Source organism: Chelonoidis abingdonii, chromosome 5, assembly GCF_003597395.2.
Source record: "Chelonoidis abingdonii isolate Lonesome George chromosome 5, CheloAbing_2.0, whole genome shotgun sequence".
NCBI classification, from domain to species: domain Eukaryota; kingdom Metazoa; phylum Chordata; order Testudines; family Testudinidae; genus Chelonoidis; species Chelonoidis abingdonii.
Window position 1 is genome coordinate 45354377 of NC_133773.1, and position 26746 is coordinate 45381122.

Below are 26746 nucleotides of genomic sequence, written 5' to 3' on the forward strand. Positions count from 1 at the left end.
TGGAGCAGTGCATTATGGGCAGCTATTCCACAGAGCATCTCTTCTCATTCTGGCGCTGTGGCTTGTGGGAAGGGGCATGGGGTGCGGGGCATTCTGGATCCTGTCCCAACACCCTGTGATGCATCGCTTCACATCCCAGCAATCCTTGTGTTTCCGTCCACATTTGGTGCCATCTTTCAACGGTTTCTGTACAGAGTGTGCTTTTTCTTCACTTTCAGTGTGTGGGAATGGAGCCCAAACTGCTACAGAACGTGCTGACAAGTCTCACCAGCGCATCTCGTTTGGCAGTCGAGTTACTGCTTAAGATCCAAAGTGACAGTGAAGAGTCTGATGATACTGACTTGCATAAAGCATATGACACGAAATTGCTTGTCTCGTTCCATGGACATGCTTTCCACTGTGGAACGCCACTATTGGGCTTGGGAAACAAGCACTGAGTGGTAGGATCACATTGTCCTGCAAGTCGGGAATGACGATTAGTGGCTGCAGAACTTTTGGATGAGGAAAGTCCCTTTCATGGGACTGTGTGCTGAACTCGCCCCCACCCTGTGGCGCAAGGACATGAGATTGAGAGCTTCCCTGCTGGTGGAGAAGTGGATGGCTATTGCAATCTGAAAGCTGGCAACTCCAGACAGCTAACAATCGGTCACTAACCAGTTTGGAGTGGGAAAGTCGACGACTGGAATTGTGTTGATGCAAGTTTGCAGGGCCATTAATCACATCCTGCTCAGAAGAACCGTGACTCCGGGTAACGTGCATGACATTATGGCTGTCTTTGAACAAATGGGTTTCCCTAACTGCGGAGGGGCGATAGATGGGATGCATATGCTTATTCTGGCACCACCCCACCTAGCCTCCAAATACATTAACCCAAAGGGGTATTTCTCCATGGTTCTCCAGGAGCTTGTGGATCACCATGGTCATTTAATTGACATTAACGCAGGCTGGTCTGGAAGGGTGCATGATGTACGCATCTTTTGGAACACTGGCCTGCTCAAGAAACTGCAAACCAGGACTTTTTTTCCCAGAGCAGAGGATCACCATAGGTGAAGTCGAAATACCCACTGTGATCCTTGGAGACCCTGCTTACCCTTTAATGCTGTGGCTCTTGAAACCCTACAAAGGGAGTCTGAATAGCAACCAGGAATGGTTCAACTACAGGCTGAGCCGGTACCGAATGACTGTGGAGTGTGCTTTTGGCCATTTCAAGGGCCACTGGTGCTCTCTTTATGGGAAGCTGGAGCTGGCCGAAGACAGAATCCCTGTGGTTATATCTGTGTGCTGTACCCTCCATAATATTTGTGAAGGGAAGGGTGAAAGCTTCACTCAGGCATGGAACTTAGAGATTCAACACCTGGAGGCTGAATTTGCACAGCCAGAGAGCAGGGATATTAGAGGGGCCCAGTGCAGGGCTGCAAGGATTAGGGATGCCTTGAGGGAGCAATTTGAGGCTGAAAGTCACCAGTAATGTCTGGTGCTCTGCATGGGATTTAAGTGCAGTGGCTGTGTTTGGTACACTGACTTGCAGTGCTTGTTGCTTTCCTGGGCTAAGGTATATTTTGCTTTATGCACTAATAAAGTATGTTTTCAAAGTAAAAAACTCCATTTATTGAAAAGAAAATACATTTATTGAAAAAAAACAAAGTAACACAGAAATACCAAAAGGGCAAAGGGGTGGGGTGGGGACCGGCTCACTCATAGACTTGAATATGTCCTGATTTCATACTCTTGAATCCTGTCTGGAGTGCTGTGCACTGAGTGCTGCACTCCAGATGGCTATAAGGTATGTTGAGGGGGGTTGAGTGCAGTGGATAAGGGATAAGGGTTGTAGTTCCTATGGCTGGAGCGCAGCTGGGACTGCACAGCTTCCTCCTTATAAACATTGATGAGGTCCAGCATCTCGTCATTGCTCCATGCTGGGGATCGCCTGGCACGCGGAGGCATGGTCACCTGGAAAGATGTGCTGAGTCACGCCTGGCTGAGCAAACAGGAGGGGGATTTTCAAAATTCCCAGGGAATTTAAAGGGTGGATCTGATGCTTGGTCACCTGAGGACAGGGCAGCAGAGTTCAAAAGTGATGACCAGAGTGTCTAGAACAGGCATTGTGGGACACTTCTGGAGGCTAATCAGAGCCAATTAGAGCACATTAGGTGTCCATACTGGCGCCGCAGCACTCTAGCGAGAGTGCAACAAATGTTTTTCTTCTTGAGGAGGTGGAGTACCAGGAGTACTCCAGTTGCAGAACCAGAGCGCTCCACGTGCCTTGCCAGTGTGAACAGGGAGTGAGGTAGAGCGCTCTTGGTGGCTTTATAGTGCTATAATGTGCAAGTGTAGCCAAGGCCTATATCTCCATAATAGGGCAGAGAAAAGGTTGAGGAAGCCACAGCAGAAAAGTTGTTGCAGGCCCTGAAGGCTTCATATAAAAGGAGGTGGAGCCACATGGATGTGAGACACAAACCAACTCTGCTCCCTCAATATCCCTCCCACAGCCTTGCCAATGGCAGCAGGGAGAGGCAGAGAATTCTCTCCTCTACTTCTCCTCCTGGTCCCTGACTGCCACCCTCGCAGGAACTGGCAGGACTCCTCCCACAGCTTGCCGCCCCAGGCACATGTTTGGAGAGCTGGTGCCTGGAGCCTCTACTGCCACTATCCTTACATCTGGGTTTCACTAGCAATATTTTATATTAATTCCTTGTTAAATGGTAGCTAAGATACACTTTGCGCAGAATTCTATTTTATTGCATGTATTTTGCTTGACTTTGATACTGAATCAGTTCTGTTTAATAAGTACCGGTGTGTCACTTTTTCAGAAAAAGCAACAATATCCCCTCCCGCCCCCACACACATTTGCATTACTTAAAAATAAAACATAATAACTAAAAATATATTAAAAGGAAAACTCTATAGATATCTGTAAAGTTGTTACTGTAGAACTCTTGTATTAAATTATTTATTAGCAAATGAATCACATTAATGAAATAATAAATGAAGACTTAAGAAAGCTATAATTTGGAGGAGGCAAAACAGAGAATGTTTTCAGTATTAATTCTGGATTTTACTTTACTGTTGGCTTTGGGTTTCCTTCAAATATACAAGTTGTTTGATTCCTATTTTCTTGTACTCTTGTCCACATGCTCAAAGATATTAGGTGCGTAAATCCCATTGATTTCAATGAGTTAGGTACCTTTAAGAACAGACAAAAAGAAACACATTTTATTGCTTCCAAGTTAAAAGTCAGCTGTATGTCACCTATCAAGAAACTATGTCAGTAATAACTTCACATGTAGAAAATGCTTCACAAGTTTTGAGAGGGATGCTTTCTGAGCCATGGAGCCCAATCCCACCACTGATGGGCATTTGTGGAAAGTGTAAGAGGAATGATATTGCAGCACTGACATGCACAAAAAGTTGTAACCCTTCTGAGCTATGGAGCACAGAATGTGGGCAAGTGAATGGAATAATCTAACGCTTAATATTTCAGTCCATACAACTGATTATATGCCAATATTTGGAAGCCATGGAAAACAAAGACAAAAGCTGAAACCCTCAATGCTATGAAGATTAATTTTTTTTTTATTTTTGTACACCTGCGATATAGTATGAACTGTTATTGGATATGGAATGTATCCATATGATTTTTGCAAATAGGACTCTTGGACTTTTGGCAATACAATCTGAAAAGGGGATTTATAACCATTTTAAAATTCAGTGCCAGTTGTTGGGGGTGCTGGAGGGGAAAGATTAATTTTGATTATGAGAACTGATAATTCTATTTATTTGAAGGCAATGAAGACACATTATTTTAAAAATGACATCAAGTGAAGCAGAAAAGATCCTTGCACATAAAATCATAGCAGGATCTGCTATGAACAAACCTCCGTGCCCACTCATAATTGATTTTTAACCAGAAGTCATGAAAAAGACTAGGACTCCTGGATATTTTTTAAATCTCTACAGGGAATAACATCACTAAGAGTAAATACAGTTAGCATATAAACATCTTGCAGCATATAAATGGTCTGCCAGGTCCAGCATTGTTGGACCTGGGAAAAAAAAGAGTCAAAGTATGAAATTAAGACTTGAGTTTGACATTTCCCAAGAACATGGGATGTAGCATAATATATAATGTCAGCAATCCTTAGAGATGAGCCATCTCTTCCCTTCTCTCAGTTGATCTTCTTTTCCATTTAAATGTGAGTCACTTTGTCCAGTTTCCCCCAGACTCTGAGGCTATCTGTGAAGAATTGCTGCGTCAAGTAAAACCACAGTCTGGATGGCCAGCACAGATGGATCAGCAGGCATCTTGCTGACTTGCCTTTCATCACTTTGGACAGCAGCTTTTGAAGTAATGGGAAAGTGAGACACAGAAAGATACAGTGAATGAGTCCAGAAGATTGAGATTGGATTTCTCTCACAAGCTTTCCTTCATGAGAACCTGAAGAAAAACTGAGAAGTCATGTGATTATGTGAGCTGGTCAATAGATCCAGCTCTGTAGTTCACTACTGCTAACACAGTTGAAGGAAAATCACCTGTGTCTTATAGGACCTGATCAAGAAATCTTACTGAAGACAATGGAAAGATTCGTATAGACTTCAGTGGCTTTGGATCAGGCCTATTGGTGTCTCTGGACAAGTCAGGTAGAGAAGAATCACTGCTTGAGGACAGACATGCAGTATCTGGGCATTTCACAAGGGAGGGAACTTTCCAGTTCAGCTGTGATTTTGTTAATGAGTCTAAATCTAGACTGAGACCATGCTGGTAAGAAGAGAGTAATCCACCAAAGTCAATGGGAGCTACATGTGCTTAGCAGCTGTGATAATCAGGCCACTTTTATTTAGGTCTCTTTGTGTAGACTTAGAAGCCTACTTTTAGGCATATCACTTTTGTTTAAGGTCCTTTTTTGTGTATGCTAGCACATCTGTGCATGTTAGACAAAGACAAAAAATGGATGCTGTGAAGCTGGCATCCTTTAGAAAAGAATCCAAAGTCCAAAGTTACTTGGAAGGAGATAAAAATTTTATTTTTCATTATCATTTAGAACACAGTAAAAGATGTTGAATCGGGGTAAAGACTTGGTATCATACATGGATACTGAATATTCCTAATATTATTGGATCATTTAAACTTCTGACATAAATAAAATACAGTATTATCTGGCTGCTTCCAAGGGGCAAACAATGCAAAGTTGAAGATGTATGAAACTCTTTTTAAAAATTGGTTTTGCAGGGTTTTGAACAATTTTTCCTTTATTTGAAACGTATGTTTTTCCTGCAATATACCTCATCTGAAAAAATACCTTTTTTGCTAACAGTGGGCAGAACTTTGTGATCTGTAGTCCGAGGGCAGCAGGCACAAATTCCATGTTGCATCTAACAAATTATCCAACAGATAATGGTAGCCACCAGGTTAAACCCCCTCTTCTCCTTCTACACTCTTGCTGCAGAACATGAAAAAACATGTGTTGTAGTCCCACTTCCCCTTCAAAAAAGAATTTCTTAGTCTATCTTGTTCCATCCTTCCTTGAATGCATCTGACAGTCCCCCCAGGAGACAAAAATATCCCTGAGGCCACTGCCTTGTGGATAAGAAGTAACATGAACCTCCTATGAGAAGTCAAGAGGAATAATTAGGAAGAATTGGATGAGTCTTTGAGTTCTCCAGAAATGTCTATAGAAGTGCAACAAGCAGGCCTACCTCCTACTGTTCTCTCTCTCCTACCTCTGCTTTATTGCTGAGGTAAATACAAAAACCATTGAACTAGCTGATGAGTGAATAGAAATACATGGAATTTGTTTGGGGAGGGGCAGAGAGAATTAGGAGGTGGGGATGAAGAAAAGATGTATTAAAGAAACACAGGGTACTTGTGAGTAGCAGGGAGTAAGTATAATGAAGAGGACACTGACCAGGAGATAAAAGAGGAGGAAGAGATGAAGAGGGTAAGTCAGGGGAAAAAAAACAGTAAGACTGCGCATGTCATTACTGTAATTGCAGATATTTCATCTGAACTGACTTTCAAAGACAGTAATATTTCAAATCACAATTAATTAAATCCCCTAAGTAAAGTTAATTACATTAACTTATCTCTTTACCTATTTTATCACACATTTTGTGGGTAACAGAGGCTTTACAGGCATTTTTCAAGGAAGTTTGCAAATTATTTTATCCATTCTTCTGAAGATGTTAGTTTAGTCATTGGTTATATAGGCAGAACTATATACAGTCATTCCCTCAAAAACCCCAAGTGGAGAGGGGTGGGACAGGCATCACCTTTCACAGTTCTGTATGCTTCCACCTCCCATTTTGAGGATGAAGTGGAGACAAAAGATTTGCTAACAGACAGCCTCACTTTCAGGGGGTGGGAGAAGAGTGTCATTCTGGAATAAAGACATGCTGTTGATTGCAGGTGAACTGAGTTCCATTGGCTGGGAGTGCTATTACTCCAAAACAAAGAAAGAGGGAATTGGATATAGGACACCTGGTTACCTCTTGACCAGTCAGCTGGACCAGGTCTTTTTTTTTTTTTTTTGCAGGCGGAGGGTAGAAGTGACTACAACTGCCTAGACTTTCACTTTGAGCCTGGATTTGAAGAGAAGAGGAACGGGAGATCAGAGATCAGCACTGCTGAGCCATACAGCTCAGAACAGCAAGATGTAGTTGGAAAGTAGAGACCAACTCAGGAGTAAAGGAACTAGAATCAGCTTATGCAGCAGGAACAAGGACTCATCCTGGTGAGCTCACATTGCACTCCAGAGAACATCAGAGAGAACTCCAAAGAAAGAGGTTAGAAGATACCTTGTTCAGGGCTGAGATACTGGGATCTGGGCTCTCTGGACTTTTGATTGATTGATTAATCTGCATAGTTAGGTGTTGAGGATTGAGGACATTGTCCTGTTTTCAGGGAAGGCATACATGTAACTCCCTTTAGGAGTATCCTTCTGAGATCACTCCTGGGTGCTTGCTGCTAGGCTGATAAAGGTATTGTTCCAGGGTTAAAGGCACTGTTTGTTCCTAGGGATTAATCCTGTGCACCTGCCCTCCAAAAAAGGAGGCTGATGCTTAATTTGATACATGTGATCTGGGATTTGGGAACCAGTCCACCAACCCTGGGTGGCTGCCACCTAATATATATTTTGTTCAAAGAAACAACTGAAAATACCCTTTGATGTGAATTAACTGTCTTCTTAATAAAACAGGACAATGATAGGGGAAATCATAATTGTTTTAATTTACCTACGCACCTTTGGATCAAAAAGGATTCATGGTTTCTAAACAAGGGCTCCAGCTAAACTTTTGCAAGACCTGGAGTAACAGAAGAGGTAGTCATCCAACCTCTGTTGTAAACAATAGGGTCAGAGGTATTCTCCTCATGGGAACTATTCCTGATGGTGAGACTCTTTATTGAAAAGACTTATTAGTTACAATATCCATCTTTATTATTAGCAAACTATTTTTTAACATAGTAAGATTTACTGAGAAATAGACTCACATAGTGGGAGTTTCAAAGCAGATTATAGGAGATAGGTGCCCATCTCCTAGATGGCAAGGCCAGAATGGATCATTGTGATAATCTAATCTGACCTCCTGTATAATACAGTCCATAGAATTTACCCCAAATATTTTTTTTGGAACTACAGCAGTGGTTATCAAAGTGTGGGTTGGGACCCCAAAGTGGGTCATGACCCTCTTTTAATGGTGTCACCAGGGTTGTTGTTAAGCTTGCTGGGGCCAAGGGCTGAAGCCAAGCCCCACCACCCAGGGCTGAAGCCCTCAAGCTTTGGTACCCCAGGGTGGGAGAAGTGGGGGGCTCAGGCTTCGGTCCCCCTTCCGGGGTCCTGTAGTAATTTTTGTTGTCAGAAGGGGGGGCATTATGCAATGAAGTTTGAGAAACCCTGAATTAGTTTTTTTTTTTTTTAAGAAATGCTCTATCAATTTAAAAAAATTGGTAAAATTGTCCCAAGGGTTAATTGCATTCATTGTTAAAAAGTGTATGCCTGATTTCCAGTGTGAATGTATCTAGGTTCAACTTACAGTCATTAGATCTTATTATGCCACTATTAAACTTTTGTTCCCATGTAGTATCTTGGGTGCCTGTCTCCTATGGGTGTCTTTGCAAATTCCATCCACAAATGCCACTGTTGTGATGAAAGGGTCTTGTTCAGACAAGATGGTGGGGAAAGGCCTTTTTTGTTTTAATAAAATTAGTTTTAATTCTTTTACAAGGTCCATATATTGAAATCCAGATAATATATTCACGGCGTGACCCTGAGGATTATTGCTTACTATCTCCCTGTACCAAAACAAAGTTTGTAATGTTCCTTAAGCTGCTTCTGTTTTTTCCTGGTCTGGCTTTGTTTTCTAAGTGCTTTCCTTGAGACCCACTTTCAAACTTTCCTCTGGAGAAATAAATCTTGTGCCCTAGAGACTTCACACAATTCTTGCAGCCATAGTCTTGACACATTTGGCCAGGTGTCCATATGCAATTTGAACTGATTGCCTGTACTTCAACTAATGGCCCTGTAATGTGTTTTGAACTGAAAGAATTTTACAATCCTTAAGAAATGCCTGACACTGCGGATGAAGAAAGAAGAGATGTCAGTGAACCAGAAGAGTTAACAGGACTTGGGTGGCTTGTCAATACTTGAGATTGCTGCTGCATATATGCATGCCCAGGAGGAAAAGAAGAAGAAAGAGCAATGGAGAAGGAAGGTATCTGACTGACAAACAGTGATCAAATTCATTTAACTACTCCTTGGTTTTGAGGTTTTTGGGGGGAGAGGGGAAGTTCTTCTCTTGTATACATCTGTCTCAGACTGAAAATTAATTGTAACCATAGTAAATCGTTTAAGTGAAAGATGGCTTGCTCTAACTAAGACTTGAATCCTGCTGCCTTACTAATGTTGAGGAGTCTCTTAGCTGGTAATTAGCATTAACAAAATGGGAGTGCTTGGTGAAAGCCCAGTTGTAGAATCCCTACTCCCATTGGTGGGGACCAACTCATCCCTCTGATATCAGTACGATTATCTGCCTGATGAGTACTTGTATAAGTAAGGGTTTTATAGTTGGATCCTGAAGCTGGTAATAGGAAGTGGGAGGGAGGGAGGGAGGCAGAATCAGACCCTGACTAATATATTGTCATGCTCTCAGTTGGAATCTTCTTTCTGAATAAAAAGTGGAGCTTCCTTGGATGTTCATCTGATAGAATTATTTTACAATCTGCAAGTATTTTTCTTTTATTTCTGTGATATTGTTCTGATTGGTAACTTCAAAGGTTGTTGTAAAGAAATAAGAATTATAAAGCTAAAATTAAAACCTAAATTTCTTTAGTATGATTGCTTTGATGTGAGATTCAGTTCAGCCATGGTATATAAGTGCAGCAACTAGGAGGGGAATGGCTTACGTCTGTCAAGTCTTCTATTGTAGTTTAAAAGAGCGATTTGAACAGTCTGCTAAAATGTCTGAGGCAGATGTTACTTTTACCACCAAAGTCAAAGCAAAGGTCCTGTGTGTTTGACTTTCCAAATCCCCTCTAAGTTTCTCAGGGATGTAAAATGGTTTGTTTGTTAAATCTGTATCTTTGCAAAACTTGTGAGGTCCCAAAAAATGCCTGATTCTATACATCCCACTGGAGAATGTATACTTCCTTAATCTCCTAATGAAACTCCTTCTCCCAGTCTAACACCACACCAGTGTGTTTAGAGTTCTAAGAAGACAGACTAGATTCAATACTCTCTTCATTATCACTTCTTCTATATACATTATCAGTAATTATGGAGGTTGACTCTCTTTAATTCATCTGAACTTCCTCAATCATTAGTGAAATTCAGCCCCCACACATATACATTGCATTTTGAATATCTAAATAGAGAGCCAACCATTCTTCCCAATTCTGCTTTTTGTAGGAAATGAATGCTTAAATTGGTCCTTGCACAAATTACTTGCTTGTTCTACATTATTGTGTACTACCTGCATATGGGTTTTGACTCTTAATTTTGCATTTTTAAGCATCCTACTGTGACAGACTGTAGAAAGATTATTACAATAGTGTGGACATTAGTGCAAAGTATCATTTAAAAACACATAATGTGCTGGTCATTATTGTCCTGATAAAATGTGTGTGCCAACATTGTATGTGAAGTTAAAAGATTCTACTGTATGGTGTTCTTAACATATGTTCCAAATGGAGGTTGGCAAATAGGTCTATCTCAAACAAAGGAATGTGCCCTTAGCTTAGTTCGCATTTAAGTAGTAAACAGAGAGAGTCATAAGGCAGGAAGGGTAGACAAAGAAACCTCAAACAGGTGAGGAAAAACATCAGGGAACATCCTTTTCCTATAAACTGTCTCCTGAATCTCAGCTGGAGATTCTCAGCTATTTTCCAAGAGGCGGACTGACACTACAAAAATCGGGAACAAACATCCCAAGGCACCCTTCACCCCCCACAATGCCCATCAATTCATGGCACCAGAAGGAACAAAGGAAGCAGCCACTGAACTTGAGAAGAGATCCTGACCTAAGAAGTTTGTTCAGTGAGACTACTGAAGGCATGTGGTGAGAGAACCTTGCTTTGAATTTAATATAGTTTAAGTTAGGCACCAGTTGTATTTAAATCAATGTGTCTGGGAAACTCCATTTGGTTTAACAAGATGTGCGTAGATAACTTCTATTAATGTAAGGATGGACTTTATATAAGCTTTATTGTCTGGGAGAGGGCTGTACAGTGCAGGACATACATTTATGGGGGGAAATCTAGGACTGGGGGGGTGTTGAGTTCACCCTGCAATATAACCAAGGCTGGTAAGAGCTAAGGTGTGGCTGGCAGCACACAAACAGACATAGCTGAGAGTGACTGGAAGCTATTTGTGAGCAGTCCTGAACAGAGGTTACACCAGGAAAGCTGTGCAAAGGGCACCCCAGGTTAGAGGGTACGGATGACACAGCAACTCATTAGTTTAAATTGTACCCTGGGTATATCACATATAGTAATATTGACAAAAATCAGGGATGTTAAAAATGCTTCAGGTGAACACAAGAGTGAAAATAGTGCAAGGCTTCAGCAATCAAACATCAGCTGAAAACTATATCCTAGGTTATGTACTTAGTGCTCTGGTGGCATGGTGACATTAGTACAATGATTACCAAGTGCATGATTTTACAAAAATGGAGGAGTAGACTTCTATGCCCAGAATAGAGCAGTGGTATCTGAGTTAGTAGCAAAAGAAAGAGTATTTTATTGATGATGTAGAGGGCAATTGTAAGAACTCAGAGAAATTTGGGCATTGTTTCTTGATACATTTGAATAAATGACACTGTGAGTTTAAATAATGGTAAACTTTCATTCCACTTCAGCTCTCCACTTTTCCCTCCCTCACCCCCCCATCTCTCAGGCCTTCTTTCCCTTTTTGTCTATTACTGTTTCTTTTTTTAACTGTTTATCCCCTCTCTAACATATGTCTCTAATGTCTTTTTCTGTATTGTCTAGTCTTGCACTTTTGACAAGTTGTGTAATTGTATAGTTTTATTGGATATCCTGTGAAACATGTGAGCCACTTATCTTTTTTGTATTGTTTCTTTATGAACATTAATTAAACTACTATTTTTAAAAAAACAGCTATTGACTTTAATGAGAGTGTTTGAATAAGAACCTCAGGATTTTGTCTAAAAAAGAACAAGGACAATAGTAACTTTACATACACAGGAATCACTTTACCTGCTGCCAAAATGCAGTCATCTCTAGGGATAAATCTAAACAAGGCAGGAAGTGGAAGATCTTTGCTTTCCCTCCAGTCTAGCTAGCCAATCAGATTGCAATGTATGGGCTCAATAGTGGTGTCATAAACAGATGGTTAAGGGTTAATGTCTCTTTTCCCTGTAAAGGGTTAAGAAGCTCAGTAAACCTGGCTGACACCTGACCAGAGGACCAATAGGGGACAAGATACTTTCAAATCTTGGTGGAGGGGAGTCTTTGTTTGTGCTCTTTGTTTGGTTCGTTGTTTGCTTTCAGGACTGAGAGGGATGGGACATCATTCCAGGTTCTCCAATCTTTCATGATTCAAAATTGAAAGTAGTAGCCAGGCAAGGTGGATTAGTCTTATGTTTGTTTTCTCAACTTGTAAATGTGTCTTTTTTGCTGGAAGGATTTTTACCTCTGTTTGCTGTAACTTTGAATCTAAGACTAGGGGTGGGGATGGGGGTGTCCCTCTAGTCTATATGAATCTGAGTACCCTGTAAAGCATTTTCCATCCTGATTTTACAGACATAACTTTTACTTTTTTTTTCTTTCTTTAATTAAAAGCTTTCTTTTTAAGAACCTGATTGGTTTTTCCTTATTTTAAAACTCAAGGGATTGAGTCTGAACTCACCAGGGATTGGTGTGGAGGAAAAGGAGGGGGATGGTTAATTCCTTTTTGTTTTAAGATCCAAGGAGTTTGGATCTGTGTGAAGCCTCTCAAGGCAACCCAGGGAGGGGAAAGTCTGGGGGGAAAAGGAGAGGGATGGTTAATTTCTCCTTGTTTTAAGACCCAAGGGGTTTGGGTCTGGGTTCCCCAGGGAAGGTTTTGGGGGAACAGAAAGTGTACCAGACACTAAATTCTGGCTGGTGGCAGCATACCAGATTTAAACTAGTAATTAAGCTTAAAAGTGTTCATGCAGGTCCCCACTTTTTGTACCCTAAAGTTCAAAGTGGAGGAAAAACCTTGACAAGTGGTGATAGAATATTGAAATAGGTAGCTGAACAGTGGTAACATCGTGAATAATAGAGTAGTTTAAATGGTTGTGATTTCTCTGTAGTTGGCTGTATACTGGGAGATAAGTAACATACCAAAGGCAAGGGTATGAGAGAGATTCTTGGAGAGGGCAGACTTTGGGTCATATGCAGGGCAAAGAAAGGATATGTGCCAGTGAGTACTCAACAATACTTGGTCAGTGACCTTAAAAATAAAGGTAGTTTACCCAAAGGAAGCAGCATGACCATCAAGAGTGAAATTCCGATTGTATTGAAGTCATTGGAAGTTTTGCCATTGACATCAATGAGACAGGGATTTTATCCCAAATATTTATAAGATCGATTTACTATAACAAATTCAAATGTGGTTTATTTATATAGCCATGCTTCTGCTTACATCAGGTCTGACTTTGGTCCAGTGAGCTTAGGCTATAACAATACTGAAATTTTAAGTTTAATTTATTTTTGACTCTTTGCTCTGGAAAACACTGCAGAGAGATATGCTTTTTATTAACCAATTTTCTACTCATCTTATCCCTGGTGCTATGCATTCTGATGTCAAATACAAGTTTAAACGTGTGATAATCAGTCTCATAAGGTCCAGGCTTTCACAAATGTCTTTCAACCATCTTAAAGTGCCGCAGTAATTAGAAGTCAGCATCTACTATTCAGAATTATCACAGTTGCTCAGAATGTGGACTAAAACTTTGAAGATAGATTAAAAGAGAAGCAGATAAAATATTATTAGAATGCAAGTATAAATTGACTATTAGAAAGTCAACACATGTCTTTTAACATCACCTGGTTTATTTTACTTAAAACTGACATCCAGGCAGCATAAACCAAATTGAGTCTGTGTCAGGTACAGAACAGAATCAGATCTTGATGATTTAAGGCAAATTAAGAACAGCAACACAGAGAAATGGATGACACAGAGTGCTATTATAAATTATTTTGTCATGGCAAGTCTCATGTTTTCCTTGGATGGTAGGGGCAGGGAATGTATGCATAAGAAATGTATAATTTGGGAAACAATTCAATAAAATGCTTCATGGATCAGTAAACTGACAAGTGATTTATAAATTACATTGGTTTTATTAGTCAGCAAATGAGCAACAGATGATCAGTAATTCAGGAATAGAGGATTTGCTGAACACTGGTCCAGCCAGTACAATACTCTCTCCTAAACCCTATAATACATTAGGCCAATTGTGCAATGTGCATCAGAGGTGAAATGAGTCACTGTGTGGCTTCTATCTAGGAGGCCTCCAAATTATTTACAAAGGTGGATAAAAATTTGCTTCTCCATCTTTAAAATAGGGATACAGGCTCACAGACAGGTTAAGCGACCTATCCAGGGTCACATAGTGAAAAATGGCAGAGCCAGGTCTCCTAACATGCAATCCCCTGATCTAATCATTAGATCACACTTCTCTTTACATGTGTAGCTCCAAAGGTTATTAGTACTGATAAAATTACCCATTTACTTTCTGAACCCTGCCCCATTGGCTGACACAGACTCCCTCTGGTACAGCAACCCAGAAACAAACAATGTGGTCTACAGACAGCACGTTGACGAGCATCATGCCATTTATTTGCAGCTTCCTAGCACAGACCGGGCTCAGTGAAGCCCACACTCCTTTGGTGTGTTGAATTGTTGGCCCTGGGTGCTGATCTCAAAGGGAAAAAAGAAACCAAATGCTCACTCCTAAGTTAGGAGAGAAGCGTATGATTACTCTTCGTGCACAGGCTGAGTGGGGTGGCCAGGCCCAGTTTGGGCACTATGGAGTAATTCATCAACTAGAAAAATTTCATTGTTACTGTGATGGGATGTCACACCTGGGTGCAGTCTGGGAGCCAGGGGAACCGCTATGCCCCACTGTTCACCCAGTTGGGCTGGCCCTTTTCTCATACTGCTTTGCTGGTGACACAGAGCCAGCCTCTCCAGGCCCTGCTATCACGCAGCATGACAGCAGGTGCTGCCACATACCCAACTAAGCTACCTTGAGTGGCTTAGGTAAAGCACTCAAAGACAGACTGCCAATTACCCAGCCCCCCGAGGCTTGCACCCCTTGCTGGAGTAGAAACCCAAAATTGTACCATCTTGCACTGCACAGGGTACAAGGTAAGCTCATTAATAAAGTTTGCCTTCCCCTCAATGTGGGAAAGGTATGCAACAGTCTTTGCTCACAGAGCTGAGATTTTCTCCAGCCACTTCTCTTAAAGGCACATTGGTTTAGATAAAACTAGGGTGACCAGATGTCCCATTTTTAAAGGGACAGTCCCATTTTTTGGGAGCTTTTCTTATATAGGCGCCTATTAGCCCCCACCTCCTGTCCTGTTTATTTTCACAGTTGCTATCTGGTAGCCCTACATAAAACAATTTTATTAACTACAAAAGGATAGATTTGAAGTGATTGGAAACAGATCAAAGCAGCTTATCTATCAAATAAACAAAAACACAAACTAATCTAATATGCAAAATATTTTCTAGCAGATGGATAGGATTTGAATCAGCAAGTTTGATTCAAGCAGTCCACACACAGGCTAGAAACCTGGGACTCCCAGTTCAGTTTTCGTTCCTCAGGTGTTTCCAAGAGTTCTCCAAGGAAGGGTGGGGGCGCGGAACATGAGGCCAGAAGATGATATCACTCCCTTCCTTATATTACTTTTCCTATATAGCAGGAATCCTTTGTTCCAAATTCAGTTCCTTGACTAGTTTGTGGAAAAATACAGGTACCAGAAATGGAGTTCAATGTCATGTGGTCTGGTCACATGTTCCTTGCATACCTTGCTGAGTCATAGCAGCCATTATCCATAGACTGTCTGGAGCATTCTCAGGAAGGCTCACCAGATGTGGGATAAGCTTCTCTTAAGGCCTATTGTTTTCCCTAATGGCCCATTACCTGGAATAGGCTCTTCACAACCAGCTGGCTAGACTGGAAACCTTTTGCCTAGTGGGTGTTACTGTGGTGTAACCACATTACAAATACAGATACATGGTCACTATTCCTAATTTCAGATACAAAAATGATATGTGCACACAAATATGATTTGCTGAATACAATTATTCTAACTTTTCCAATGACACCTGACAAGCCGTATCTTGTACCTTATGCATCATCATTGTGTTCTAATCATACAATTATGAAGAATATGGGCTGCAGTGTCACAGTTACCATGTCCAGCACATAGCTGGTGATCATTGTGATGCTAGCACTAGGTAGTGGGTGGGGCTTCGGGGCCAGGGTCCTGGGAGGTGGGCAATCATTGTTCCAATCCAGTCACAGAGGGAGGGATTGGAACTGGGGCGTCCCACAGCCTGGTGAGTAGCCTAACCACAGGGAATAAAAGAGTAATTTGCATTTTAATATTTAATTAAAAGGAAACTTGAGATGACAGTTCCTTGTTCAAAACCCTTCCCCTGCACAGGGGAGGAAATCAAACTCGGGTGTTTAACATCACAGGTGCACACTCTAACCACTGCACCAAAGCTTGCTTTGGCCAAATCAATAGTTAATTAAAGTGGAACAGCTTCAACAGGAAAGACTGAGGGAGACCCACCTCAGAATACCTCCAGCAATTAAGACATTCATTTGAGATGTAGAAGGACACTGCTTAACGCCTGTCACATCAAACATAAGGGTGAGTGAGCCAGACTCTCCCATAGTAAGGTGAGTACCCCAAATAGTGGACTGTAGAGTGATTTTTATACTCTCTGGGGCCCCGTTAACATTTAATTAAAATTAAATTGTATCAATAATAGATGAAGAACCACAATCCACATGACAGTATCCCTCAGGTTAGTGGTTAGGGTGCTCATGTGAAAAAGGTTAGAACCATGCTCACGTCCCTTCTTATCAAGCATAGGCGGGAACTGTGTCTTCCCTGTTTTGTGCTGTATACGGCAGCTACTTGAAGTTCTTCCAAGAAATCGTTTAGGAACCGAATTTACCTGATTCTAGCAGTGGGGTTCCTGGTTGTGGCTCACAATCAGAGATGGGTAGCAAATTCTGTGAAAAGTAGGGCTTAGTGTGTCCCTCACACCTTTGGCAGCAACTCTTAGTGGCTAGCTTAAGTGGCTCCCTGCCTAGCATGCTGGCTTTTATGTATCCCAGTCTTAGGTGCCTATCTCTCCCTCTTCATTGAAGAGGGAGTCCAAGCACCTAACTCAGGCTTAGGGGATCCCATCGTTCTTCCAGGCAGCTACAAGTCAGGGATGGTATCGCTAAGTATTGCTGAGACAAAGGGGAGCTGAGATTGGTTCTACTAAGTCTATATAACTGGCAAACAGCACGGTGTGTGTAAGGCAGCTGAGAATGGAAAGGATTCAGCCAAATAGCCCTGAGACCAAAGAATAGGGGTTGCTGGTTAAGCCCAGTGATGTCAATGGTGTATACAGCAGTTTAAAACTAGAACAACACAGTAGCAAAATCAGTCTATGACATTTAAAACAGCCTGTCATACCCTAGTACTTGTCAATTTTACCGTAATATTGTATTAAGATTACCATCGTTTCGCCCTATATTTGGCACAGGAGATAGCTGTGGTAATAGAAATGCTTAGCAACTGTTTGTCTTTTTACTGGCTTCCACGTAGTAAAGCTGAGGAAAAACACAGATCCTGCAAGAAATACAATGTTTTTGATCTAAATATCAGAAAAAAAACCCTGACAGATCTGAATATCCTCAGTCCAATATTCTTTTAATATGGGAGCAAAATGTTTTCCATAAACTATTTGCACATGACATTGGAACAGTGTTTGAGGCCTCTTACCCACATTCTCTCTTGGAAAAGCTTATTATAGAGCCCATTGTACTTGCCTTAGTCCTTAGAAACAAATTCAGAATTATGATTTCTTTGTAAGCTCCAGGAGGAAACAAAGCTAGAGTGTAAGGTAGAGTGCTTTTGTTCAAGCAATAGGTACTTTTGCTTGGGAGTGGGTGGCGAAGTTATATTATCTAATTAATTTTGTCATTAAATTTTTCCTATCTTAAGTCAGAAGCACCCATAACCTTGTGCTATGTGAAAGGTTGTGTGCAGTTTGGGCAAAATTGAGTCTAATTAGAAGAAAGCATATTTTCCTCAGGGTGGATCTGGCATCACTTTATTGAACATAAATTAGTCCAACCTTAGCTGGAACAACATACATTTGAACATCTTCAGTACTGTGACTCAGACTTAATAGGAAGTTCTGTATATGTCTATAATTGGGAGGTGGACCTGTAAGCAAAGTCAGAATCAAATGCAAATTTTAAAAATCTGAACTATCATGTGGATTGTTATTTATCCTTAAGGGAATTTGAGGTCTATCTCCAAGGTCATTCAATGCAGAATTGATTGCATTGGAATTAAATTCCCTCAACTCTTTTTTAAAATGTAGTTGTTGGTTTTTTTGCAACCAAGGTAGTAATGATCTTCATTCCACTTAAATGTTCCAAAACACTCCCTGAAAGAGAGAAAACTAAAGAAAATAGCATTTGAGTGCTACAACAGGAGCTGCTGCAGTTAACATTGCAAAACAATGGAATTCTGAGTTGAGTTTTTGACTATTATAGTACTGTTGTGTAACTTTCCAAAAATACTCTTTCAGGCTGAATTTTTGAATGCTTGATCTCTCTCTTGTCGTGTTTGTAATATTGTTTTTTTTCCCCCTGCTGTTGGTGTGTGTGTGGTATTGGAGTGCTTTTTTGAGCAAAATGGATTAGCTCTATTGCATCTGGCTGATACCTTGCTCAGACTTAAATATCCAGAGCGAGGTTTGTTCTAGTTATGATTCTGTGCCTAAATAGTTTTGAGGATCTGGGCCTATGTTTTTCTCAGATATACAGTTGTCAGAATTAAGAAGTCAGCATGGGATTTTCAAAAGTACTTAGTGTTAGTCTAACTTTTCTTATGACTTCAATGGGAATAGAATTAGGCCATAAAGGAACCGTTTAAAAAAAAATCCTCCTCACTGTTTACTGTCAGTTAATGCTCAGCAAGCAGAGATAAATATTAACCTTGCCTTTTCAGACAGAACTAAAATACAGATGTGAAAAAATAAAGGGAAGAACATATCATACAGTTTGTTACGCTTGTTATGTGTGGGGAGCAACCTGAATTTTCAGTTTAAAGCACCCTTAATAAGCTGCTCTCTTCTTCCTACAAACATGCAATTCTTATTGACAGTAGAACTAGATAAAGTTTTTAACCAAAAAAACATTGTTTTCACCTTAGATAACTAGATAATGTTGCCACAGGATATGCTATATTTTCTAATATTCTAGTATTCTGTATACTAAGTACAAATTGTTTTCGTACCTAAAGCAATAAAACGTTTTTTAGGGTGACCACTAAACATTCAGATAGAGACAGAAGATTACACCTAATAACATTTGTTCTTTGAAACATGCATATATGTTTAGACATAACTTTGTACATCCTCTATATTGATCAAGGTTTCATTTGTCCAAAATGTGGGTCCAGACTTTCCTGACTCTTGAGATGTTTGAAATCCAAATCTAAATTTTGAGGCTTTAGCTACTCTTTGCTTCTTTTTTCAAGACAGATTGACTTATAAACAAGACACTTTGTTTAAAAATAATCTTTACATTTGTGGCTAACTGTGGCAACTTTCAGCCCTATTGGTAATTTATTTCAATCTTATGATCTGAAAAAGCTTATTTCCACAGACCGTGTACAGTAAATAACAGAGCACAGAATGTATCACTAGAGGACCTAATGTTGATGGAATCACAGCAATTTTTATAGTCTAGCTTACATTTACAAGTACGAGTATCACAGGGGTCACAGTCCTGTTTCATGTCAGATGGCAACTGAACAAAGTCGAACACACACAGTGAGACATTTAGGTGGCCAGCTGGCATGGTGGTAACTCTGTAATGTCATTTTGCCCACCCACATAGAGAGTGGTTTAAGACCAGTAAATAGGGATACAACAGTAGTTTTATAAAGAGACTGGACCATATATAATTAACCTATTAGATAATTGTGTTTACGTTAGGCAGACAGAAATCACAAGTGAAACTTTATCCCAGAACAAATTAAAGTAGGTATCAATATTCTTCAACTGCAACAAACAGGAAAGATCAAGCTTCCTTAAAATACTAATGCTTTCGGCTTCTTTGTGTTTTAAGCTCCAGGACTGGAGGCTGAACATAATTATAAGCTTTAGCAACCATACTACATTTCAATATACTTTATTTGGAGGTGCTCTTCTTGAATCAGGATTGCCTACGCTTCAGGAGGCACAGGGTGAGTTGTGATCTTGAAATTATTAGATCAACAAGGGCCTTGATTTTGTGTGCTTTTGTACAGTGCTTAGCAAAATAGATTCCCAATCAGCATTAGGCTGTCCGGGAGCTGAGATAATAATGATAAACTCATGCCATCAAATGCAAAAGTTGTCTCTGGCAACCAGACCACTTCAGTAATTATATATAACTTTTTCTGCTACTTTCATTTCCCCTATACAAAAAAATTGCAGTGATTATGCTGTTTTCTTATTAATGCAGTGGGAGCTGCATGCATAATTCCCACTCATATTAATTTGACTAAAACATATAAATCCCCCTTTAATTAAATACAAATCCATTTTAGCCATTGATACACATTTATCACTCCCTTTAACATCAGTGAGAATTGGAATAGATACCATTACAAATATCAGCTATAAACAAAGAGCAATTTCTAAAGTTATGCACAAAAATGAATTTTTGCCACTACCTTCCCTGTCATTTTTTTAACTAATATTGTACTTAGTATTAACTATGGTAGAATGTGCTGAGTGTGCCCTTCCTTAAAACAAATGGCTAAATCCATCAATAATCAATCACTAAGGAAAAAATTACAAATGTTCTATTCCATAAATTGGGCAATATGGCCTGGATCCTCAGAGGAAATCAATGGGAGTTAGCTGCCTAAATACCTTTTGAGGTTCGGGGCCTATATTTAAGTGCATAAGATGACCTTTTTTTAACATCTGAAACAACTTCTGCAATGCATGGCTATACTTCAGCTGTAGGGAGGGATGAATTGATCCTTGTCTCATTGAGCAGTAGAGGGGAGATCAAAATAGCAGAAATTTAAACTAAAATGTTTCCCAAAATCTGGAAGGAGGGAAGCAAAGCCAATGTAATATTGTTTTCTTCCTCTGTACCTATGGAAGTTACTGCACAAACACTGAAGAGGTGGGACCCTGTGGGTTTAGGAAGGAAGTGGCCAACTATTGAAAGTGGAATCAGAAGCTCAATTGTCTTATAATGTTCACCGACAAACCCATGGAATTTCTTTGTCCGTGTGGTCTGAAGGCCACCCTCTCCTGAGACAAAAAAAACCCGCAGCAGTTGATACGTTATAAAACTAAGCTTGTTTCACTGTGTGGAATTTCCTGCCTATTCTTTTATCTATTTACAGGTTTTTTCTTTGGAGAGGATGATTTGGTCCGTAATTTGAAAAGAACACTGGAAATTTGGGGGATGAAAAAAAGGGGTCACTAATAAATAAAAGGAAACACTTTTTAAGCATTTCACAACTAACCTGTAGAACTCCTGGCCACAAGATACCATTGAAGCCTAGAGCTTAGTAGGATTCAAAAAGGGGTTCAGACATTTATAAAATAGAGAAAAAGAAACCTTCAAATATCAGAGCATAAGCAAATCTTTAATCAATGGTGGTAAAGAATAAACTTCCCCAATGAGCATGTTATTCCACAATTATCTGTTCTAGTTTCTTAAAATTTCCTGTAGAATGTTTATTGCTGCTGTTACAAAAAAAAAAAAAATACTGGACTGGATAGTGAGCTTGATTTTATTTTGGTCCATCATCACCACCAGAATTTTTAAACAAGTTCAATCTCCAGAATCTTTATTGCTAGGTATAATATGCAGGACACAAAGAACCCAGCTTGATTCTCTCAATTCCCAGTTTGAGTTTAGGAGGCTGGCAGTTACTTGTAAATTTGATCAGAAAATCACTGAGAGTATTTCTACACTATCAAATAGATTTAATAGAAGTTGATTTTTTAGAAATTGATATGATACAGTCGATTGTGTGTGTCCCCACTAAGCACATTAAGCTGGTGGAGTGCAGTGGCTCGCGTTGATTTTTGGAGAGTTGCACTGTGTTAACTATCCCACAGTCTCCACTGCCCATTGGAATTCTGGGTTCAGCTCCCAATGCCTGATGGGGCAAAAACATTGTCGCGGGTTGTTCTGGGTAAATGTCATCAGGCCCCCCTCCCTCCGTGAAAGCAATGGCAAAAAATCATTTCTCACCTTTTTTCATGGGTTACCCGTGCAGACGACATATCACAGCTAGCATGGAGCCCGCTCAGCCCACTTTCACTGTATGTCTCCTGGGTGCTGCTGACAGATGTGGTCCTGCATTGCTACATAGCAGCAGCTCCTTGCCTTTGCAAGTTAGCAAAGATGGTTAGCAGCCGTATTGCACTGTCTGCTGCTGTCTCCTGGTCCCTTCATGAAAGCAACTGCAGACAATCATTTCACACCTTTTTTCTGTGCAGATGCCACACCAAGGCAAGCATGAAGCCTGCTCAGATCACCACAGCAGTTATGAGCACTGTAAACACCACATGCATTATCCTGCAGTATATGCAGCACCAGAAACTTAAAAAGTAGGCAAGGAGGTGACAGCAGCGTAGTGATGAGAGTGATGAGGACATGGACACAGATTTATCTCAAAGCATGGGCCCTGGCAATTTGGACATCATGGTGGTAATGGGGCAGGTTCATGCCGTTGAATGCCAATTCTGGGCTGGGGAAATAAGCACAGACTGATGGGACCACACAGTGTTGCAGGTCTGGGATAATTCCCAGTGGCAGCAAAACTTTTGCATGGTAAGGACACTTTCATAGAACTTTGTGACTTCCTTTCCCCTGCCCTGAATTGCAAGAATTCCAAGATAAGAGCAGCCCTCACAGTTCACAAGCAAGTGGCAATAGCCCTGTGGAAGCTTGTAATGCCAGACAGCTACCAGTCAGTCGGGAATCAGTTTGGAGAGGGCAAATCAGCTGTGGGTGCTGCTGTGATGGAAGTAGCCAATGCGATCATTGAGCTGCTGTTGTCAAGAGTAGTGACTCTGGGAAATGTGCAGGTCATGGTGGATGGCTTTGCTGCAATGGGGTTCCCTAACTGTGGTGGGGTGATAGACGGAACCCATATCCCCATATTGGAACTGGACCACCAAGCCAGTGAGTAATTTTCAATGGTGCTGCAAGCACTGGTGGATCACAAGGGACATTTCACCAACATCAACATGGGATGGCCCAGGAAAGGTACATGATGCTCTCATCTTCAGGAACTCTGGTCTGTTCGTACAGCTGGAGAAAGGGACTTACTTTCCAGACCCGAAAATAACCATTGGAGGTGCTGAATTGCCTATTGTTATCCTTGAGGACCCAGCCTACCCCTTAATGCCATGGTTCATGAAGCCATACACAGGCATCCTGGACAGTAGTCAGGAGCTGTTTAACTACAGGCTGAGCAAGTGCAGAATGGTGGTAGAATGTGCAATTGGACATTTAAAAGCTCGCTGGTGCATTTTGCTGACTCGGTTAGACCTCAGCAAAATCAATATTCTCATTGTTATTACTGCTTGCTGTGTGCTTAGGGTGACCAGATAGCAAGTGTAAAAAATCAGGGCAGAGGGTGAGGGGTAATTAGTGCCTATGTAAGAAAATGCCCCCAAAATTGGGACTTTCCCTAGAAAATCAGGACATCTGGTCACCCTATGTGTGCTCCACAATATCTGTGAGAATAAGGGGGAAACTTTTATGGCAAGATGCGAGGTTGAGGCAAATTGCCTGGCTGCTGATTACATGCAGCCAGACACCAGGGCAGTTAGAAGAGCACAGCAGGGTAGCTTTGAAAACCAGTTTCATGAATCAGTTTCATGAAGCTTTGAAAACCAGTTTCATGAATGGCCAGGTGATGATGTGAATGTTCTGTTTGTTTCTTCTTGATGAAAACCCACCCCCTTGGTTCACTCTACTTTCCTGTAAGCCAACCGCCCTCCACTCCCCCCACTGTGATCACCACTTGCAGAGGCAATAAAGTCATTGTTGTTTCATATTCAAGCATTCTTTATTAATTCGTCACACAAATAGAGGGATAACTGCAGGGGTAGGGCAGGAGGGAAGCACCAGGTAGGGTGGTGGAGGAGGGAAGGACAAGGCCATGTCCAAGTTCCTTCCCCACTCTGAACTTTAGGGTACAGATCTGAGGACCTGCATGGACACTTCTAAGCTTAATTACCAGCTTAGATCTGGTATCGCTGCCACCACCCCCAAACACTACTTTTCTTCCCTGGGTAGTCTTGAGAGACTTCACCAATTTTCTGGTGAACACAGATCCAAACTCCTTGGATCTTAAAACAAGGAGAAATTAACCATTCCCCCTCCTTTCTCCCACCAAGTCCTGGTGGATCCAGATCCAACCCCCTTGGATCTGAAAACAAGGAGAAAATAAATCAGGTATTTAAAAGAAGGCTTTTAATTAAAGAAAAGAAAGGTAAAAGAAAAGCCTCTGGGAGAGTTTAGCATACCAGCTACTCTCACAGACAACAGATTCAAAACACAGAGGATGTTCCCCTGGGCAAAAATCTGAATACACACAAGAATACCCAAATTTGATAATTCTCTTAATGGTATCAAGACAAGTTACAAAGAAAATAAACATAAACCTATTTATCCCTTTCTAAAACTTACTACTCTGATAAGAGACTGGTTCCTTGATCTTTTTTCATTCCGGCTGAAACTGAAACTCTAAACAAAGGAAAACTTCCCTCCTTCCTTTTGAAACATCTTGTTGCCCCATTAGTTCCTCTGGCCAGGTGTCAGCTAGGCTAGGTGAACTTCTTAATCCTTTACAGGTAAAAGAGGCATTAACCCTTAACTATCTGTTTATGACAGCCACACTGCACTTCAAAACTTATTTATTGAATGCCAGCTTTCTGCTGCTTGGGCAGTCCTCTGGGGTGGAGTGTTGGGTGCCCGCAGGCCCCCCCACCACATTCTTGCGCTTCTGAGTGAGGAGGCTGTGGAACTTAGAGAGGAGGGCAGTTGGTCACACAGGTGCTGCAGCTGCAGTCTGTGCTCCTGCTGCCTTTCCTGCACCTCATCCATATACCAGCGCATATCAGTTTGATCTTCCAGTAGCCTAAGCATTGCTTCCTGCCTCCTCTCATCACGCTGACACCATCTATCATCTTGATACCGCCATCTGTCCTCTGACACGTCCCTCCTGTCCTCGCATTCATTTTGTGCTTTCCTGCACTCTGACAGTGTCTGCCTCCATGCATTCAGCTGCGCTCTTTCAGTGAGGGAGAACTGCATGAGCTCAGAGAACATTTCATTGCGAGTGCATTTTTTTCGCCTTCTAATCTTCGCTAGCCTCTGGGATGGGGAGCTTTGAAACATTTGCAACTGCTGGAGGGAAAAAAAGGGAGAGTAGTCTTTAAAAAGACACATTTTAGAGAACAGTGGGTAGACTCTTCCACAGTGAACCCAGCTGTTAACATTACATAGCACATGTGCTTTCTTTACAAGGTCACATTTTGCCTCTTATATTGACGGTCTGCTGGTTTGGTGTGAGAGACCACACACGCAGGGCCAGCAGGCAACAGAATTTGGCTTTTTAGGCAGCCATGGAAGCCACAGTCTTTTGGCTTCTTTAACCTTCATAACATGTGGGAATGGTTTCAAACAGCAGCGCCCTCATTTCACATACCAAGCATCCATTGGGTTGGCCATTTAAAATGGGTTGGCCATTTAAAAGGAGGAGCTGCGGTTTTCAGGTTAATATGCAGCACAAACCCAACTAACCCCCCTCCTCCCACACAATTCTCTGAGATGATCGCTTCACCCCTCCCCATGGCTAACAGGCTTTGGGAGTACATTCAGGAAAGCTTCATTGAAATGTCCCTGGAGGATTTCTGCTTCATCCCCGATACACATTAACAGACTTCCAGTAGCTGTACTGGCTGCGAATGCATCCCAGGTCTTCAGGGCAAATTAATCATTAAACACGCTTGCTTTTAAACCATGTATTATATTTACAAAAGTACAGTCACCAGAGATCCCTTCTTCACCTTCTAGGTCTGGGAGCCTGCCTATGGTGGGTTGGGAGGGTACTAGATCCAGGGTGAAAAACAGTTTCTGGCTCTTGGGGAAAACGGTTTCTCCGCTTGCTTTCTGTGCACTATCTTCAAACTCCTCCTCATCATCATCTTCCTCATCCCCAAAATCTGCATTCCTGTTGTATGAGAATCCATTGACAGAGTCCACGCACAGGGCTGGGGTAGTTGTAGGGGCATCCCTTAGAATGGCATGCAGCTCATCATAGAACTGGCATGTTTGGGGCTCTGACTCGGAGTGTCTGTTAGCCTCTCTGGTTCTTTGGTAGGCTTGCCTGAGCTCCTTAAGTTTCATGCGGCACTGCTGCGGGTCCCTGTTATAGCCTCTGTCCTTCATGCCCTTGGAGATATTTTCAAATGTTTTGGCATTTTGTCTTTTGGAACGGAGTTCTGATAGCACGGATTCCTCTCTCCATACAGCGATCAGATCCAGTACCTCCCGTTTGGTCCATACTGGAGCTCTTTTGCCATTCTGGGACTCCATGGTCAACTGTGCTGATGAGATCTGCATGGTCACATCTGAGCTCGCCACGCTGGCCAAACAGGAAACGAAATTCAAAAGTTTGCGGGGTTTTTCCTGTCTATCTGGCCAGTGCATCTGAGTTGAGAGTGCTGTCCAGAGTGGTCACAATGGAGCACTCTGGGATAGCTCCTGGAGGCCAATACTGTCAAATTGCGTCCACACTATCCCAAAATCGACCCAGCAAGGTCGATTTCAGCGCTAATCCCTTCATTGGGGAGGAGTACAGAAATTGATTTTAAGAGCCCTTTAAGTTTACAAAAATGGCTTCATCGTGTGGACGGGTGCAGGGTTAAATCAATCTAACTCTGCTAAATTCAACCTATAGTTGTAGTGTAAACCAGGGCTG

General features: G+C 41.4%; 1 protein-coding gene across 1 annotated transcript; it reads right to left on the minus strand.

The window, feature by feature from the left end:
- Positions 1 to 24673: 24673 nt before the first annotated feature.
- LOC142046932 (uncharacterized) lies at positions 24674 to 26388 on the minus strand. The gene is given in 4 exon segments (XM_075066779.1): positions 24674 to 24729; positions 24732 to 25150; positions 25769 to 25775; positions 25815 to 26388. Coding segments are annotated over 4 exon segments (1056 nt in total).
- Between the last annotated feature and the right edge of the window lie 358 nt (positions 26389 to 26746).